The 17,945-nt window shown below is 46.3% G+C and overlaps 2 protein-coding genes across 2 annotated transcripts in view; both read right to left on the minus strand.

The window, feature by feature from the left end:
• Positions 1-17,945, minus strand: part of LOC309564465 (uncharacterized protein) — a gene marked incomplete at both ends in the record, with an annotated part of 1,172,539 nt that overhangs the window by 998,871 nt on the left and 155,723 nt on the right.
• Positions 1-17,945, minus strand: part of LOC309564108 (uncharacterized protein) — a 30,020-nt gene that overhangs the window by 9,533 nt on the left and 2,542 nt on the right. The window contains exons 5-6 of the mRNA XM_082268736.1: positions 8,534-9,756; positions 4,653-4,836 (exon numbers count right to left, since the gene is read on the minus strand). Of these exons, the coding sequence (XP_082124862.1) occupies positions 4,653-4,836; positions 8,534-9,756 (1,407 nt within the window). The remainder of the gene's footprint in view (positions 1-4,652; positions 4,837-8,533; positions 9,757-17,945) is intronic.

Raw genomic sequence — 17,945 nt, forward strand, 5'->3', positions numbered from 1 at the left:
AACAGTTTTGTTTTCAGCTTTCATAATGGATACCTTGGAGTCCCGCACTCTGCGAAACCTGGGTCCTTTTTTTTAAGCCCACACTGTCACACCACTATATGATCACTGTTCTTCTTATGGTGAGCTCAGTGCATAGAATCTCCAAAATATGGAAGCAAACCCGGGAAATCCAAAATCCAGAGAGAGCTGTAAAAATATGGTTTAGGGCTTTTCGGCCCACTTCTAATGAAAGTCCTTATAACAGGGTTCCCCACACAGGGCTCTTCACCAGCTAAACCAGACACAGACAAGATAATATTGAGACACCTGGCTCTTTGTTCAGCAGTGCCGCTGCTTAGGTCCCAAGCCTTTGCTTGGGCCCTCAGAACATCTCACCTAGCCCTTTGTACTCTAATAGCTCCCAACCTTTAGTTGTAGCATCCTATTGTATGGATCCATGCCCTGCTCTCTCAATTGGAGATCTCTTGGCACCCATCCAAAGCCCTTCTGTCTCCTAGCCTAAGAACTCCTGGTGTTTAGGTGGAGTGTACGTGTCGCCCTTGACAGAGCAGACCTGTCTCTCAAAGGGTGCCCTAAGCTATGCCCAAGCCCATAATTATAAAGGCTGTGTGCACCTGGACACACACCCTGCTGGTCTCCTGCAAAAACTGGACACTAGGTTGGAAATTTCTGTCCTTTTTTTTTAAGCCCACACTGTCACACCACTATATGATCACTGTTCTTGTTATGGTGAGCTCAGTGCAAAGAAGAGTTTACTGGAGGAGGGCTGTTGACCTGAGAATACGGACAGTGGTAGTGTGTTCCACCAATGTCTTAGAGGGCTCCAGTCAGACACACTCCACCTCAATATATAATAATATTTCAGTAGTATCTCCACCTTATGCCTTTAGGTCCAGTTATGTGCAGCTGTGGATATCAGTCACCCTGCCCAAGAAGAGAAGGCAGCAGTGACTGGTCTAATTTACAGGAGACTCTTGCATAGATCTAGAAGAAACACACAACAGACACCAGGGATACTCATGACTCTTAAATAATATTTGTTGAGTGCCGAGTGTGATCTGCTTGGCAGCAGTCAATGTGTTTTTCACTGAAGGGGAGAAGAAGCTGTGGAACTCTAGAAGTTCCATCAACACAATCTTGTGAGTCCCAGAGGGATATGTAGTGTCAGGGAATCAATACCTTGCGCAGGCGCACTGGCGCCGCTAGCCGGTGAATGCCTATGCGCATGCGCGTACGAAGAGGCACCTTGAATAGCTAGAGGCTACCTTACAATAGCTCGAGACTACCTTGCAGTAGTTCGAGGCTACCTTGCAATAGTTCGATGCTACCTTGGAATAGTCAGAGGCTACCTTGGAATAAGTTTGAGGCTACCTTAGAATAGTTCGAGGCTACTAAATTGGCGCCAAAACAGCCTATTTAAACACAGCAGTCACTCCAGGTAATTGCTGTGTTATCATCAGCTCTCCTGTATCCTGTGCCTGTTTATATTCTGCTGTTCCTGTTTACCTGACCCGGCTTGTCTTTGGATTCTGATTACCTGCTGCCCGCATTGACCTTGGCTTGTCCTGACTATTCTCCTGCCTGATCCTGATCTGTTTATCTGCTACCGGCTATTGGTCCTGGACCTGATCCTGGCTCCACCAGGGAATCCGGGGGACCGCGACCTGGTATTAGCAAGCAGCCAAGTCCATCCCCACCATCTGGGGCCCTGGTGAAAACCGGCTAACCCTTAGACTCCGGGCCTCTGGTGAACCTGTGCCACGCCAGTTACCCTGTAAGCCTCTCCTCTTACGTCAGGCTCTGCCACTTTACCCCGTGACATGTAGTCTATGTTCTGCTTACCATGATCTGTATGGAAGAACTTCTCAAATGGGGATCTATGACTGTTCCAATCTACAAGGTGATACATCTACACATTTCCTCCACAACTTGATCAGCAGAGACAACCCAACAGAGACACATAGTGAAAGGCTTGGAGTCCATGTTCTGCTCATCATGGACCTCACCTGTGTGAAGGAACCTCTATTCCGGGGGCCTGTGAATGTCCCAATTAATCTGTAAGGTGACACATGTACACATTTCACCCACAACTTGATCAGCAGAGACAACCCAACAGAGACACATAGAGAAAGGCTTTGTCAGGGACTTAGACGCCGCTGTGCGGGCAACGATCCATCGAGGTAAGTGCGCATGTGCGGGAGCGCGTGCAAGCGGACGTGCCAGCGCAGCACGTGTGCGTCATGCCTTACATTGTACCAACCCAGCCTCTTCTTAAGGATCGCTCACCCTGCCATCCGGCACTGGATTATTGTCAGCTTCCTGTACCTTTGACCTGAGTTCTGTTCCTGCTTCCTGTTGTGACCCGGCTTGCCTTCTGACCTGTTGATCCGCTCCTGTGTACTGACCCCGGCTTGCTTCACAGACTTGTCTCTGCCTGATAACCTGTGTACCGACCCCAGCTTGCTCCACGGACTTGCCTCTGCCTGATAACCTGTGTTCCGACCCCAGCTTGCTCCACGGTCTCTGCCTGATAACACGTGTATGACCCTCGGTCTGGCATTTACCATTGGACTGCTTGCTTCCACAAGAGCTTCACTGAAGGGACCCGGATATCCTTCTCAGCCATCCACCTGCACCCCACAAGCATCCAGTGCTACTTGGGTCGCGTCACCTCCTGTCCCACTTCCAGGGGTGATTCACACCGAGCTGCAAGGGAAGCCTTCTTAGCACTTCGGCCTCCATCCAGTGATCTGACAGGCTTGGAGTCCATGTTCTGCTCATCATGGCCCTCACCTGTATGAAGAAACCTTTATTGTGGGGATCTGTGATTGTCTCAATCAATCTGTAAGGTGTCACATCTAAACATTTAATCCACAACTTGGTCAGTATAGAGACAACCCAACAGAGACACATAGAGAAAAGCTTACAGTCTATGCGTGGCTCATCATGACCTCACCTGTGTGAAGGAACTTATTATCTGTAAAACGGCAATTGACCTAATCAATCTGTAAGGTGATACATCTACACATTTTCTCAACATATTTGTAAGAACAGAGACAACCCAACCGAGACATTTGGAGAAAGGCTTGGAGTCAATGTTCTGCTCATGGTGGACCTCATCTGTTTAAAAGGAGCCTCTCCATGATCCATGACTGTCCCAATCTGTAAGGTGACACATCTACTTGTTTCCACCACAACTTGATCGGCACAGAGACAACTCAACCGAGAGACAGATGGAGAAAGGCTTGGAGTTCATGTTCTGCTCACCATGATCTCACCTGTGTGGAAGAACTTCTCATCCTGGGATCTGTGACTGTCCCATTCTGTAAAGTGACGCATCTACACATCTTCCTCATAACTTGATCAGGGGCAACCCAACGGAGACCCATAGAGAAAGGCTTGTAAATAAGAACCTTACCAACTCAAGCCATTGGTTGACATATCTTCTGGGCACTCTTTATACTATTGGGGTTCATTTACTAAAGAGTGGAATGATTCATTGTCAAGGAGCTTGGTTGATGCTGGACCTCAGAGAAAACTCAGAGAATAGAGATTACGAGTACAAGACTAAAGCCTCGTACACATGATAAGAAAATCAGATGACCGATCCTTCGATTCTCCACGAAAGTGCATATCATGATGTAGTCATAATGGTATAGACTTGTACGGACATTCTCGGCTGACAAAGGCAAATGTAGCTACACCTTAAATAAAAATCGGACGTTGTGTTCACTTACAATAAAAATTTTCTAGCCTGCACCTTCAGTTTTTGTTGTCCGAAAAGCCGGAATCGGCTCTCGAAAGCAATATACTAACGATCAGATAATCGTCCGATCATTCATTTTTCTTCCAATCTTCCTATCGCGTGTACGGGACTTTTACACAGCTGTTGTTGGTGACCAAGTCTCTTAGCTCACCATGACATGAACCAGGGCTGGGTCAAGGTATGGACAGTAGAGGAGGCCAACCTGGACAATTCAGCAGGAGACAGATACAAAAACAGCAGGACCTGAAACCTATGCTGCACACATTAGCCTTCTTATCTTCTGAGCTGAAGGACCTTATCACAGGACCGATTATTCATTATTAAAAATATGATAAATGCTCTGGACTCTGACTGTCTCTTTATCATCTATATCAACACGAAGAGTCCAGAGCACTCCATACAGCATCGAGAGCCAATTATAGGACAGCGATGTGGTGAAATGGAGGATGGTGTCACCACAGGTTGTCCAATCCAAGATAGCACCAGCACACCATGTGTAGATAAAATAGATAGGACGCTTTAATGTCACCAACAGAAATGAGAAAGTATATTTACACCACAAAATGCACTCAGCCAATGAAAGGTAAGGACTCCATTTTTATTTTTCTCCTGCTATCAATGGCCAACACGGGACAACACTTCATCCATCTCTTTGGTGATCTCTGATCTCCTTATGAAGTGTTTCTTACATGATGAAGATCAGCCATGGAGTATATCTGAGGTGTATATCAGGGTGTGCTTCTTCCCCACATGTCCACCAACATTCATATAGAAGACATTTCCTGCACTCAATGCACTAATACACCTCCAGGGTTGTGTGGGACCCCTGATGTACAGGAAGACAGGACTTCAGTGAGGAACAATTCCCTCACTCAGGACAGGAAAGTGGCTTCTCCCCCGTGTGAGATCTCTGATGTGTGGAAAGATTGGACTTCAGTGAGGAACATTTCCCACACTCAGGACAGGAATACGGCTTCTCCCCTGTGTGAGATCTCTGATGTGTGGAAAGATGGGACTTCTGTGAAAAACCTTTCCCACACTCAGACCAGGAATACTCCTTACAGGAGCATCTCATAAAATTAGAATATCATCAAAAAGTAAATTTATTTCAGTAATTCAATTCCAAAAGGTGACCTCCTGTATTTTCTATAGATATGTTACACACAGAGTGAAAGATTTCACACATTTCTTTCTTTTAATTTTGATGATTACGGCTTCCAGCGAGTGACACCCCAAAATTCAGTATCTCCGAAGATTAGAATATTACATAAGACCATTAAAAAAAGGATATTTAATACAGAAATGTTGTCTTAGTGAAAAGTCTGTCCATGTACAGTATAGGATGCACTCAGTACTTGGTCGGGGCTCCTTTTCCATGAATTACTGCATCAATGCGGCATGGCATGGAGGGGATCAGCCTGTGGCACTACTGAGGGGTTATGGAAGCCCAGGTTGCTTTGATAGCGGCCTTCAGCTCCTCTGCATTGTTGGGTTTGTTGTCTCTCATCTTCCTCCTGACAATCCCCCACAGATTCTCTATGGGGTTTAGGTCAGGCCAGTTTGCTGGCCAATCAAGCACAGTGATCCCATGATCATGTGACCAGGTATTGGTAGATTTGGCAGTGTCGGCGGTGCCAAGTCCTGCTGGAAAATGAAATCATTATCTCCATAAAGCTGGTCAGCAGAGGGAAGCATGAAGAGCTCTAGAATTTCCTGCTAGAGAGCTGCGCTGACTTTGGACTTGATGAAACACAGTGGACCAACACCAGCAGATGACACGGCTCCCCAAATCATCACTGACTGTGAAAACTTCACGTTGGACCTCATGCAACTTCCTTGAGGGGGGATGAGAGAGAGGGGGTGAGAGAGAGAAGGGGGATGAGAGAGAGGGGGGTGGGGGAGAGAGGGGGGGGGTGAGAGAGATCAGAGAGAGAGAGGTGAGAGAGAGGTGGAGAGAGAGAGAGGGACGAGAGAGAGAGGGGGGTGAGAGAGTGAGGGGGGTGAGAGAGTGAGAGAGGGGGGTGAAAGAGAGAGAGGGGGATGAGAGAGAGGGATGAGAGAGAGAGTGAGAGAGAGAGAAGGGGGATGAAAGAGAGAGAGGGATGAGAGAGAGAAGGGGGGTGAGAGAAAGAGAGAGAGAGAGAGGGATGAAAGAGAGAAGGGGGATGAGAGAGAGAGAGAAGGGGGGTGAGAGAGAGAGAGAGAAGGGGGATGAGAGAGAGAGAAGGGGGATGAGAGAGAGAGAAGGGGGATGAGAGAGAGTGAGAGAGCGAGAGAGAGGGGGGGTGAGAGAGAGAGGGAGGATGAGAGAGAGAGAGAGAGAGGGGGGGATGAGAGAGAGGGGGGATTAGAGAGAGAGAGAGGGGGGGATGAGAGAGAGAGAGAGGGGGGATGAGAGAGAGCAACCAGTTGTCAATAGAGTCTCAGGTGAAGGGGAGGCGGTTTTTTTGCAGCCCCCCCTGAAAAGTCTCGGCCTAGGCCAAAATACAGCAGTGGACACCGCCCACACTGCCAAATCTACCAATACCTGGTCACATGATCATGGGATCACTGTGCTTGATTGGCCAACTTGTCTGACCTAAACCCCATAGAGAATCTGTGGGCTTCCATAACACCTCAGCAGTGCCACAGGCTGATCGCCTCCATGCCACGCCGCATTGATGCAGTAATTCATGCAAAAGGAGCCCCGACCAAGTATTGAGTGCATCCTATACTGTACATGGACAGACTTCTCACTAAGACAACATTTCTGGATTACAAATCCTTTTTTTTATTGGTCTTATGTAATATTCTAATTTTTGGAGATACTGAATTTTGGGGTGTCACTCGCTGGAAGCCATAATTATCAAAATGAAAAGAAAGAGATGTGTGAAATCTCTCACTCTGTGTGTAACATCTATAGAAAATATAGGAGATTACCTGAAAAAATATATATATGTAGCACAAATCTGCCCTCTACTGGTGATACAAATATATCCCCTGCGCACAAGTGACCTCAAAACAAGTCTTAAACAGACAATACCGCAGCTACTTTAAGAAAGAAAATGTGTAGAAGTATACTCAAATATATATCGTCCCTTGGAACATATACAATGGTATAAGTAGCGCAGGTATAATTGAGGAGAAATGACGTAGTTAAAACCAGTCACATCTTAATATAGTCCTTAAACGTCCATCAGTGGCAGAAATTCAAAACAAGGGGTTAATTCCTCCAGCAATAGTCCAATCCACCAAGTGAGAAACACCACCAAGTGTTGGGGTCACCACTGCTCTACACCTCCACTGATGTGATAATGGGGGGAATGGCAACTCACCAGAAGCTGTGGCCCACCTATTTGCATAGGACAGGCAAACAAGCTGTTGTAACACAAATCCCACTCAGGAGCGATTACTGCTGCTATTACTGGATTTCAATCTCGGGTAGTCACGTGTCTCCCTTCTCCTCCCGATAATTGCTCAAATGGTGAACATAGGGGGAAAGAAGGAACCGCACTAGTGTGATATTGTTTCACCCACCAGATAATTTATTCAGAAAAACCCCAATACAAATGTACTCACAAACGCATTAAAACCATATGCCTTCAATATCCTAATAGATATCAGTGCTACGGGTACCGTGGTATGCTGTGTCGATCCTGCTCACCCTCTCCACGCTGTTGTCTCGGATCTCCAAAGCTGCCGCTCGTGTCCCCCGTGCACTTCCGGTCGCCGTAAGGTTCATGCCCTGACGCGTTTCGTCATTTCCGACTTTTTCAAAGGGCGTCTTTGAAAAAGTCGGAAATGACGAAACGCGTCAGAGCATGAACCTTACGGCGACCGGAAGTGCACGGGGGACACGAGCGGCAGCTTTGGAGATCCGAGACACAGGCGTGGAGAGGGTGAGCAGGATCGACACAGCATACCACGGTACCCGTAGCACTGATATCTATTAGGATATTGAAGGCATATGGTTTTAATGCGTTTGTGAGTACATTTGTATTGGGGTTTTTCTGAATAAATTATCTGGTGGGTGAAACAATATCACACTAGTGCGGTTCCTTCTTTCCCCCTATGTTCACCATTTGAGCAATTATCGGGAGGAGAAGGGAGACACGTGACTACCCGAGATTGAAATCCAGTAATAGCAGCAGTAATCGCTCCTGAGTGGGATTTGTGTTACAACAGCTTGTTTGCCTGTCCTATGCAAATAGGTGGGCCACAGCTTCTGGTGAGTTGCCATTCCCCCCATTATCACATCAGTGGAGGTGTAGAGCAGTGGTGACCCCAACACTTGGTGGTGTTTCTCACTTGGTGGATTGGACTATTGCTGGAGGAATTAACCCCTTGTTTTGAATTTCTGCCACTGATGGACGTTTAAGGACTATATTAAGATATGACTGGTTTTAACTACGTCATTTCTCCTCAATTATACCTGCGCTACTTATACCATTGTATATGTTCCAAGGGACGATATATATTTGAGTATACTTCTACACATAGGAGATTACCTGTCAGAATTGAATTACTGAAATAAATGCACTTTTTGATGATATTCCCATTTTAGGAGATACTCCTGTATGTATATACAGACCTATACCCTCACCTGTATATATCTGAGGTGTAGATCAGGGCGGGGCTTCTTCCCAGTGTGAGATCTCCAATATACAGCCAATTACCACTCATATAAAAGACATTTCCCGCCCTTGGGACACCAATAAACTCCAAGAGTTGTGTGTGTTCTCTAGCATTAGACAAGACTTCCGTGAAAGCATTTCCCGCACTCAGGGCAGGATTATGGTTTTTATCCCCATGTGCAGTCTCTGATGTCTGTAAAGATTGGACCTCTCGGAAAAGCCTTTCCCACACTCATTACAGGAATACGGCTTCTCCCCCGTGTGAGATCTCTGATGCCTGTAAAGATAGGACTTGTCTGAAAAACATTTCCCGCAATCAGGACAGGAATATGGCTTCTCCCCAGTGTGCGATCTCTGATGTACATCCAGTGCGGACTTATGAACAAAACATTTCCCGCACTCAGGACAGGAATGCGGCTTTTCGGCCGCGTGCGATCTCTGATGATTGCAAAAAAAGGGCTTCTCTGAGAAACTTTTCCCGCAGTCAGGACAAACATATGGCTTCACACCCGTGTGAGACCTCTGGTGTTTTTCCAGGACATGTTTATGAGAAAAACATTTCCCACACTCGGGACAGGAATACGGCTTCTCACCCGTGTGCAATCTCTGATGTGTGGAAAGGTTGGACTTCTCCGAAAAACATTTTCCGCAATCAGGACAGGAATACGGTTTCTCACCCGTGTGCAATTTCTGGTGTCTGTAAAGTTTGGACTTATCTGTGAAAGATTTCCCGCACTCAGGACAGGAATGCGGCTTCACTCCCATGTGAGACATTTGATGTGCGACAAGTTTTGCATTGCGCACAAAACATTTCCCGCACTCAAGGCAGCAAAACGGCTTTTCCCCCGTGTGAGATCTTTGATGCCTGGAAAGATGGGATGACTCTGCAAAACATTTTCCGCACTGAAGGCAGGAATACGGCTTCTCCCCCGTGTGAGACCTTCGATGTTTAGTGAGATCTGCTTTATGTAGAAAACGTTTCCCGCACTCAGGGCAGGAATGTGGCTTCTCACCTGTGTGAGATTTTTTATGTGCGTAAAGACCAGATTTAAAACGGAAATATTTCCCGCACTCAGGACAGGGAAACCTCTTATCTGTTGGAAGGAGGGCACCGCCCCTCACAGTCTGAGGTTCCTCAGGATAAGAGGTATACGATGGTCCATCTACACTGTGTGGTCCTGGATGGACATTGGAGGTAGCCGGGTTTTCTCCTGGACTATACTGTGTGATGTCCTCATCTTCTACTTTACAGTCTGGAGACAAAGTGAGACAATCCTCTGAGGTTTTCCTCATCTCATTTCCATGTACTAAAATAGAAATACAAAGATTATTACTAGACATCAGCAGATTGGTTCCCCTAAACCAACCAAGATGAAGACTGGACTGACCCTGAAGACCACCATCATTGGGTTACTGACTCCTCCCTCATTATCACTTTCTGTTTAAGGTTGAGCAGGTTGGTTCCTCTAACCAACCAAGATGAAGACTGGACTGACCCTGAAGACCACCATCATTGGGTTACTGACTCCTCCCTCATTATCACTAACTGTTTAAGGTTGAGCAGGTTGGTTCCTCTAACCAACCAAGATGAAGACTGGACTGATCCTGAAGACCACCATCATTGGGTTATTGACTCCTCCCTCATTATCACTTTCTGTTTAAAGCAGAGTTCCACCCTCGTTATACATTTTTTTATAAAAATACCCCCGGGACAGTCAGGGCTAGCACATTCCACAATGGCTAGCCTCTGATCTGTCCCGGGTTGCACTTACCTTTCAGGAGAAATACTTACCTTGAAATTGTCTTGTCCAGCGCTGCCATCTCAGGTGTGGGCAGCTTGAAGCCAGCGCGATGCTCTTCCGCGTCCTCTTCGGTCCTCTTCCTTCTTCTTTGGTCCCACGATGCACTGCACCGGCACCGACGTCACTTCCGGGTCTCGCGCGTCATCCCTCCACAGCTTCTGGGCATGCCCAGAAGCTGTTTAGAAGGGAATGACGCGCGCGCCCCGGAACTGACGTCGGGGCCGGTGCAGGCGCAATGATTCCTGGGAGCGATGACGTTCAGCTCCCAGGAATCATTGCAAAAGCCAGGAAGTGACGAATCGCCGTGGCCGCCGAGGGGAGGAAGAAGGAAGTAAGGTGAGTATATTTTCTCTAAAAGGTAAGTGAAAAAAAAAAAAAAAAATTGCGATTATCCATTTGTTTTTCAGGTGACCGGGAGCGAGAAGATGGAGGTAAGTATAAATTTCGGGTGGAACTCCGCTTTAAGGTTGAGCAGGTTGGTTCCTCTAAACCAGGACTCAGTCCACATCAGGCAGTAAAATCAACTTATTGTTTTATTCCATGAAAAAGCATACGAGAAACCGCACTTCCCAAATGTGCTTCACCCCAAATGTACTTGCTCTCAGGGATAGAGCACGTAGCTGGTCTATCCCTGTGAGGAAGCCCATTCTGGGTGAAACACGTGTGGGGAGTGTGGTTTGTTGGGTGGAGACATTATGTATGCAGCAGCCAGCTCTCTTTTTTCATGGAAAAAAAATATAGATTGCTTTTTACAACTGAGTGAGACTTTCACTAGTGCGTATTTCCCACGTTGGAGAGGAGACCACTCAATGAAGTCAGCATCATATTAGTCCATCAATGACCCACCTGTGCCGATCTTTGTAACCGTGTCCTCCTCTATAATTATCCTTATTATTCCATCCTCCTCCATAGACTGCTGATCATCCCTCACATACGTCTCTTCTTCTTCTTTAACCTCAACTTTTATATCTATCAGATCTTCACCCTAAACCAAGAGAATGATCAACAATATCATCTCTAAGATGTAAGCTTTAATAGTGTGACATCACATAAGCAAAAACAAATCCACACAACGTCTCCACGAGTCCATATTTTTGATACTCTGTTCCACCAACCTTGTAATGGTGAGGACTGGTGTGGCTATCCTGTGTTGAAACCTGGGAATACAGAGGACGGGGACATCTCTCTGGTGGGTTCCCATTACTGGATCCATCTGTAGGAAACACACACACTGACTGAATACATTGTTTCTATGTGTTTATCAGATGATGGGGGATCTAGGTGGATCCTCCGTACTGCTCTCTCCTTTACAATAAAGTCTCCTCTTACCCGGTGATGTGAGGGGCGGCTGATTCTCCATCATGACGTCCTTGTAGAGATCCTTGTGTCCTTCTAAATACTCCCACTCCTCCATGGAGAAATAGACAGTGACATCCTGACACCTTATAGGAACCTGACACACACAATGATACAGTCACCATCCAGACACATCCCTTGTCTGTTACTGGATAATGTCCCAGAATTCCCAGCACCGCTCACCTCTCCTGTCAGCAGCTCCATCATCTTCTTGGTGACTTCTAGAATCTTCTGCATGTTGTGTCTCTCAGGTTTTATGGAGTCACATGGAGGCACTGTGATGGTCATATGATCACCTGACTTCAGAAGAGGAAATCTCTGTATTGGAGAACCAATAGGAATATCATGTTAGACCCCAGAATCCCCCTCACCTCTCCGGTCAGGTCTGTGTTTTATTAATAGAGATAAGAGGGATGTCATGTGACCTCCCAGAATCCTCCTCACCTCTCCGGTCAGGTCTGTGTATTATTAATAGAGATAAGAGTGATGTCATGTGACCTCCCAGAATCCTCCTCACCTCTACGGTCAGGTCTGTGTATTATTAATAGAGATAAGAGTGATGTCATGTGACCTCCCAGAATCCTCCTCACCTCTCCGGTCAGGTCTGTGTTTTATTAATAGAGATAAGAGTGATGTCATGTGACCTCCCAGAATCCTCCTCACCTCTCCGGTCAGGTCTGTGTTTTATTAATAGAGATAAGAGTGATGTCATGTGATCTCCCAGAATCCTCCTCCCCTCTCCGGTCAGGTCTGTGTTTTATTAATAGAGATAAGAGTGATGTCATGTGACCTCCCCTCTCCGGTCAGGTCTGTGTATTATTAATAGAGATAAGAGTGATGTCATGTGACCTCCCAGAATCCTCCTCACCTCTCCGGTCAGCAGGTAGATGATCTCCAGGGTGAAGTTTAGTATCTTCTCAGTCACGTGACTCCGGTCCTCCTCCATCCTCATTGGTGACATCATTTGATCTATACAGGTCTCCTTGTAAACGGATAACATTGGGAAATGAAGGTAAGAATTATTTGGATGGTATTGATCACACAATAATAGGATTTGGATGTGAGGGGGGTAATAGGAGGGTTGCTGTATGTTTATGAACTACTGTCCCCATGGGAACACATTTAGTTTGGACTGTTTAGTATTTGATACGTTTTCATGAACCCGGAACCCTCTTGGCCTGTCGGATCAGAAATTCCCTTTTCTCTGTTGGGTTTGTTTGGTTTCTGAACTGGTTTGGATGAGTTTTAGATCTGCAGACAAGGAATGATAAATACGATCCTTCCTTTGACTTGTTTGCTCTGAGGCAGTGCTATGAGGTCAATGGAGGGTCATCATGATGTCCAGAAAGGGAATTTGCTGACTTTTTGCCCGGAGTTGCCGGCTAATCAGGATAATTGCCAGAACTCCGGCTGCAAGGCTCCAATCTCCGGAAGCCTGCTGACTGATAGGAGTGATGTCACTCTCTGCAGTAAGAGAAGGGATTGGATTGGATAGCAGGAGGATGCTGCTGGTGGAGTAGAGAGCTGTGGGGGAGGAGTCTGTTTTCTTTCCTCAAATGGCAGCCTAGTGTGGGTTGGAGGAGGCCAGCAGGGGGGAGGGGTTTGTTCTCTTGGTTGCCAAATATAATGTAGTATACAGGCTGGTGGCATCCTCGGGCTTCTAAATACTAGACATGTGCAGCACGGGAAAATTTGTTTAGTTTCGAATAGGTTCGTTATGTTACTTATTTCATTTCATTGATTCGTTTCGGAATTCATTTCGTTTCATTTCACTTTCGTTTTGTTTTTTAATTCTCTAAGGAATTCCAAATTTTCGGAACGATAAGAGTCGGTTCACACTAAGGCGACACGACTCTGTACTACTTCGGGGGTGACTTGTGCATTGCCATGCACCACGACTTCGGAGCGACTTGCATGGACTTGACATAATGGAAGTCTATGCAAGTCGCTCCGAGGTCGTCCCGAAGTAGTACAGGACCCTTTTTCTAAGTCGGAGCGACTTGTGTCTTTTGTTTACATTTCAGCTGTCAGTGGGGAAGCCCGCTGGCAGCTGATGAGTCATTCGTTGTTAAGGATCGGTCAAAAAATGATCGACCAATTGGAATTCTGTGTGATGAATAGCTGGCTGTTAAGCAGCGGGCCGGGAAGCCGGCCGCCCGCGTCCTTAACAACCAATGACTCATCAGCTGTCAGCGGGCTTCCCCACTGACAGCTGAAATGTAAACAAAAGAATGGTGGCAATAGAGAATCTCGAAAATAAAACAGCGTGAGGTTGTACCCCTCCCTCCCAGTCCACGCCAAAATTAAAAAAAACAAGGGGGCCCCCAGATCCTGCCCCCCCCCACTATGTGAATGTCTATAGGCCCTGCCCATTCACCAAAAAAGTATAAAAAGTGAATAAAGACAGTACACAAGTTTTCGACAATTCCTTTATTAAAAAATAAAAAACAATGCCCCCCCCTCATGTAGATCCATCTCACATACCCGCCGCACCGCCGAACCCAAATAAAGAAAAAAAAAAAGAAGAAAACCTCCATCCTCGACAAACGCTCCCCGCCAACTGCCTGCTCGTCCATTCAAAATTTTTAAATAGGGGCAGAGTCACCCAATGATGTCAGCGTGTGACCCCCCTGCCCCCCTTGTGACGTCACCCACCGGGGCATGCTGGGCCGATGACGTTACAAGGGGGTGGGATGACTCCGCCCCTTAGCTGTTTAGGAAATGTCAGACGGAGGAGCAGGCAGTCGGGAAGGAGCGTTCGACAAGGCCGGAGGATTTTTTTTTTGGGTCCGGCGGTGGCGGTGGGCAGTGTGATGGATCTACATTGGGGGATATTGTTTTTATTTTTTTTAATTTTAGAGATGTCAAAAACTCGTGGGTTGAAGGGTCTGGTATAGATTGGGGGGGGGACCCCACGCTGTTTTGATTTTTCTGAATTTTCTATTGCCGGCATTCTTTAGTTTACATTTCAGCTGTCAGTGGGGAAGCCCGCTGACAGCTGATGGGTCATCGGTTGTTAAGAACGCGGCGGCCGCCTTTCTGGCCTACTACTTAACAGCCAACTATTCTTCATACAGAATTCGAATGGGTCGTCCATTTTTCGACTGATCCAAATTTGAATCATTGTGAAAATTTGGAATTTGTTAGAGAATTAAAAAAACTTAACGAAAGTGAAATAAAACGATGAAATAAAATTAGTAACATAACAAACCTATCCGAAACTAAACGAAAACGAACAAACAAGATGAATTTTAATGAATTTCAATACTATTCTATTCGGAGATTCGGATGTATATAACCAAACATTTGTCCAAATTTGTATTCGGACCAAAATGAATTGCACATGTCTACTGAATACCAGCACCGGGCACTGCCAGACCCTGTGCCTTGGGAAGGTATGGGACTGCCGCCCTGTATGCACAGCACTGATACGCTGGCCATCCGTTAGGCAATGCTGTGTAAACAGACCTTCTCTAAGAACAAGTGTCCACCAAGGGGTGAAGGACTTTCCTTCTTCATTCCACAGAGTATCCTAAAAAATATAACTTGAGCAGTGATATGATGAGAAGGTGAAGGCCACCTTCAATTCCTTCACTGACAGGTGCCAGTACAGTAAGGTCTCAAAAAAATAAATACAGATGGGGAGGGAGGACAATCACAGAACAAGAAACCCTTCCACTAGAGTCCCCCCTGAGTCTTCCAGCCTACTTTTCCTTCAAAGCCATGCAGCCCATCAACCCTATCAAGGACCCAGAGTCCTTCAGCTATACTATCCCCTCAGAAGTCCTTCAGCTTTGGTACCCCCTCCGAGGCCCCTCAGCTCCTATACTTCCCTCAGAACCCCCAGTATTTTCCTCCCTCTGACATCAATGATGGAACAGCCATGGAACTAGCAGTCAGGTGCATGGCTTCAGAAAATCAGGGATTAGAATGCACTTTTGCAGCGCATTGTGGGGCACTCGGCGGGTGAAACATCCCTTTGTGTGCTCCGCAAAATCCGGTGTTCACCGAATGTATGAACAGGTGATGTTCGAGCCAAACTTAAGCTCGGTCTGAACTGTTCGCCCAACACCACTGCCAAGCCTATGAAGGGTCCAAAGTCCTTCAGCTACACTACCCACTCAGAACTGTTCAGCTCTAGTATCCTCTCAGAAGTAATACCACCTCAGGGGCCCCAAAGTCCTTCAGCCCTACTACTCCCTTAGAGACTCCTCAGTATTTTCCTCCCTCTGACATTGATGATAGAACATATTTTTCATGGCAGGGTGGGGAAGGTTTTCTTCCTCCTGACCAGCAATGTAAGGGGCTCTATGCTCCATACTCCTGACCCCGGCACTCCATCATTGAGTTGGCTGCATAGTGTAATGCTTGGCCATTGGCTGCCTGTGTAGTGTAATAATTGCCCTTTATAGGCCATGTATGGTCAGGATGGTCATTGTCTTCTCTGTTTATTGTCAGTGCTGTTTGTTTAGAGGAACGTATTACTAGAATTCATCTCCAACATGAAGAGAATGTTCCGGCCCCGTAAGTGGGGGAATTGTTCTGACCCTGAAGGGGTTAATCTAGATTCTAGGTTTTCACACTATATATGTGTGTATCGTCATCTGCTGGAGATAAAAGACGTCACAGTGACTATGGAGGAAGAGGACGGACATGACGGAGGGGTTACTGGGTGTAAATAGAAAATAAAATCTTATTACCTCTTCTACTGCCACTTCCAGTATTGTCTCCTCTCTACTTCCTCCTGACTGACCTTTCACCCGGAACTTCCTATTTATACCTGACATGTACCTGACATCACTTCCTGTCTTCCATAGAGACTTCCTGTCTGGGTAGAAGTGAGATCACCATCTTGTGGAGCTCAGAGGAACTGCAGCCCCGAGAAACGTCTCGTAGTGTGAACACGGCCTTGTGCTGTGTGTATGTACTGTATATCCTTATAGACGGGTCATCTCCACTCCCACCAAGGGGGAGAGAAATATATTAATGCCTAGTCCAGCCTTTCTCAGCCAGGGTTCTTCCAAAGGTTTCTAGGGGTTCCATGAGCAATGAACAATTTCTGTCTCTCAGTAACAACTGACATCAATGATCTGTAAGGGGGGCAGTCTTCCCACTGATGATGATATAAGGGGGATCTTCTCCCATTGGTCACCAATGTAAGGGACCAGTGGTGTAGTGGTTAGCACTTTTACCTAGCAGCAAGAGGGTCACTGGTTCGAATCCCAACCACGACACTACCTGCCTGGAGTTTGCATGTTCTCCCTGTGCCTGTGTGGGTTTCCTCCAGGGACCCCGGTTTCCTCCCACACTCCAAAGACATGCTGGTAGGTTAATTGGATCCTGTATAAAAAAAAAAAAATGGCCCTACTGTGTATGTACTGTATGTTAGTTAGGGACCTTAGATTGTATGCTCCTTGAGGGCAGGGACTGATGTGAATGTACAATGTACAATGTATATGTAAAGCGCTGCGTAAATTGACAGCGCTATATAAGTACCTGAAATAATAAAAAAATAATAATAATAATAAAATAATACCACTAATATAAGGGAGTCTTTCTCCCATTGGTCACCAATGTAAGGGACCACTGAGCAACAGAACTAGCCAGAGGGATGTCCACAATAAAAGGAAGGTTCAATTTCTGTGAACAGTGAAGATGCTTTATGGATACAAACACTGGGCTGCACTCCAGGAGAGAAGCAGGCTCTAATGAAAGGAAGAGCGAAAGGGAGGACAGAGGTTCGCGGGTCTTCCTCCCCTCTGCATGGTATCCTCTGTCATGCCAATTCCAGGAGAGAAAGGGAGACGCCATCTAAATGGTGTTGTGATACAGCACAATTGTGATTCCAGGAGGAATTGGCATGACAGAGGATACCATGCAGAGGAGAGGAAGACCCGCAAACCTCTGTCCTCCCTTTCTTTCCTGGAATTGGCATGACAGTGGATACCATGAAGAGGGAAGGAAGACCCGCGAACCTCTGTCCTCTCTTTCTCTCCTGGAATTGGCATGACAGAGGATACCATGTAGACGGGAGGAAGACCCGTGAACCTCTGTCCTAACAGACCAACAGTCCCATTAATCACTTATCTACCAGAAAACCCCCCCCCCCCCTTCCTGCCCAGGCCAATTCTCAGCTTTCAGCACTGTCACACTTTGAATGACAATTACGCAGTCATATAACATTGTACCCGTATGACATTTTTATAATTTTTTTTTTTTTTTACACAAACCTGTGAAGGCTTTTATGAGTGATTATTGGAGAACAACGTTTGTCATCATTGCATTGACACCATTTATTTTCCCTTCAAAACATTTTTTATTCGAATTTTATTCAAGATTGCAGTCATAAGATCAGGAAACAGTAAAGGAAGAAATTTGATTGGTCAGGAGAATGACTTTTCTGGAATG

The sequence above is a fragment of the Pelophylax lessonae genome, assembly GCF_965119305.1.
Source record: "Pelophylax lessonae genome assembly, chromosome: 9".
Taxonomy (NCBI): Eukaryota; Metazoa; Chordata; class Amphibia; order Anura; family Ranidae; genus Pelophylax; species Pelophylax lessonae.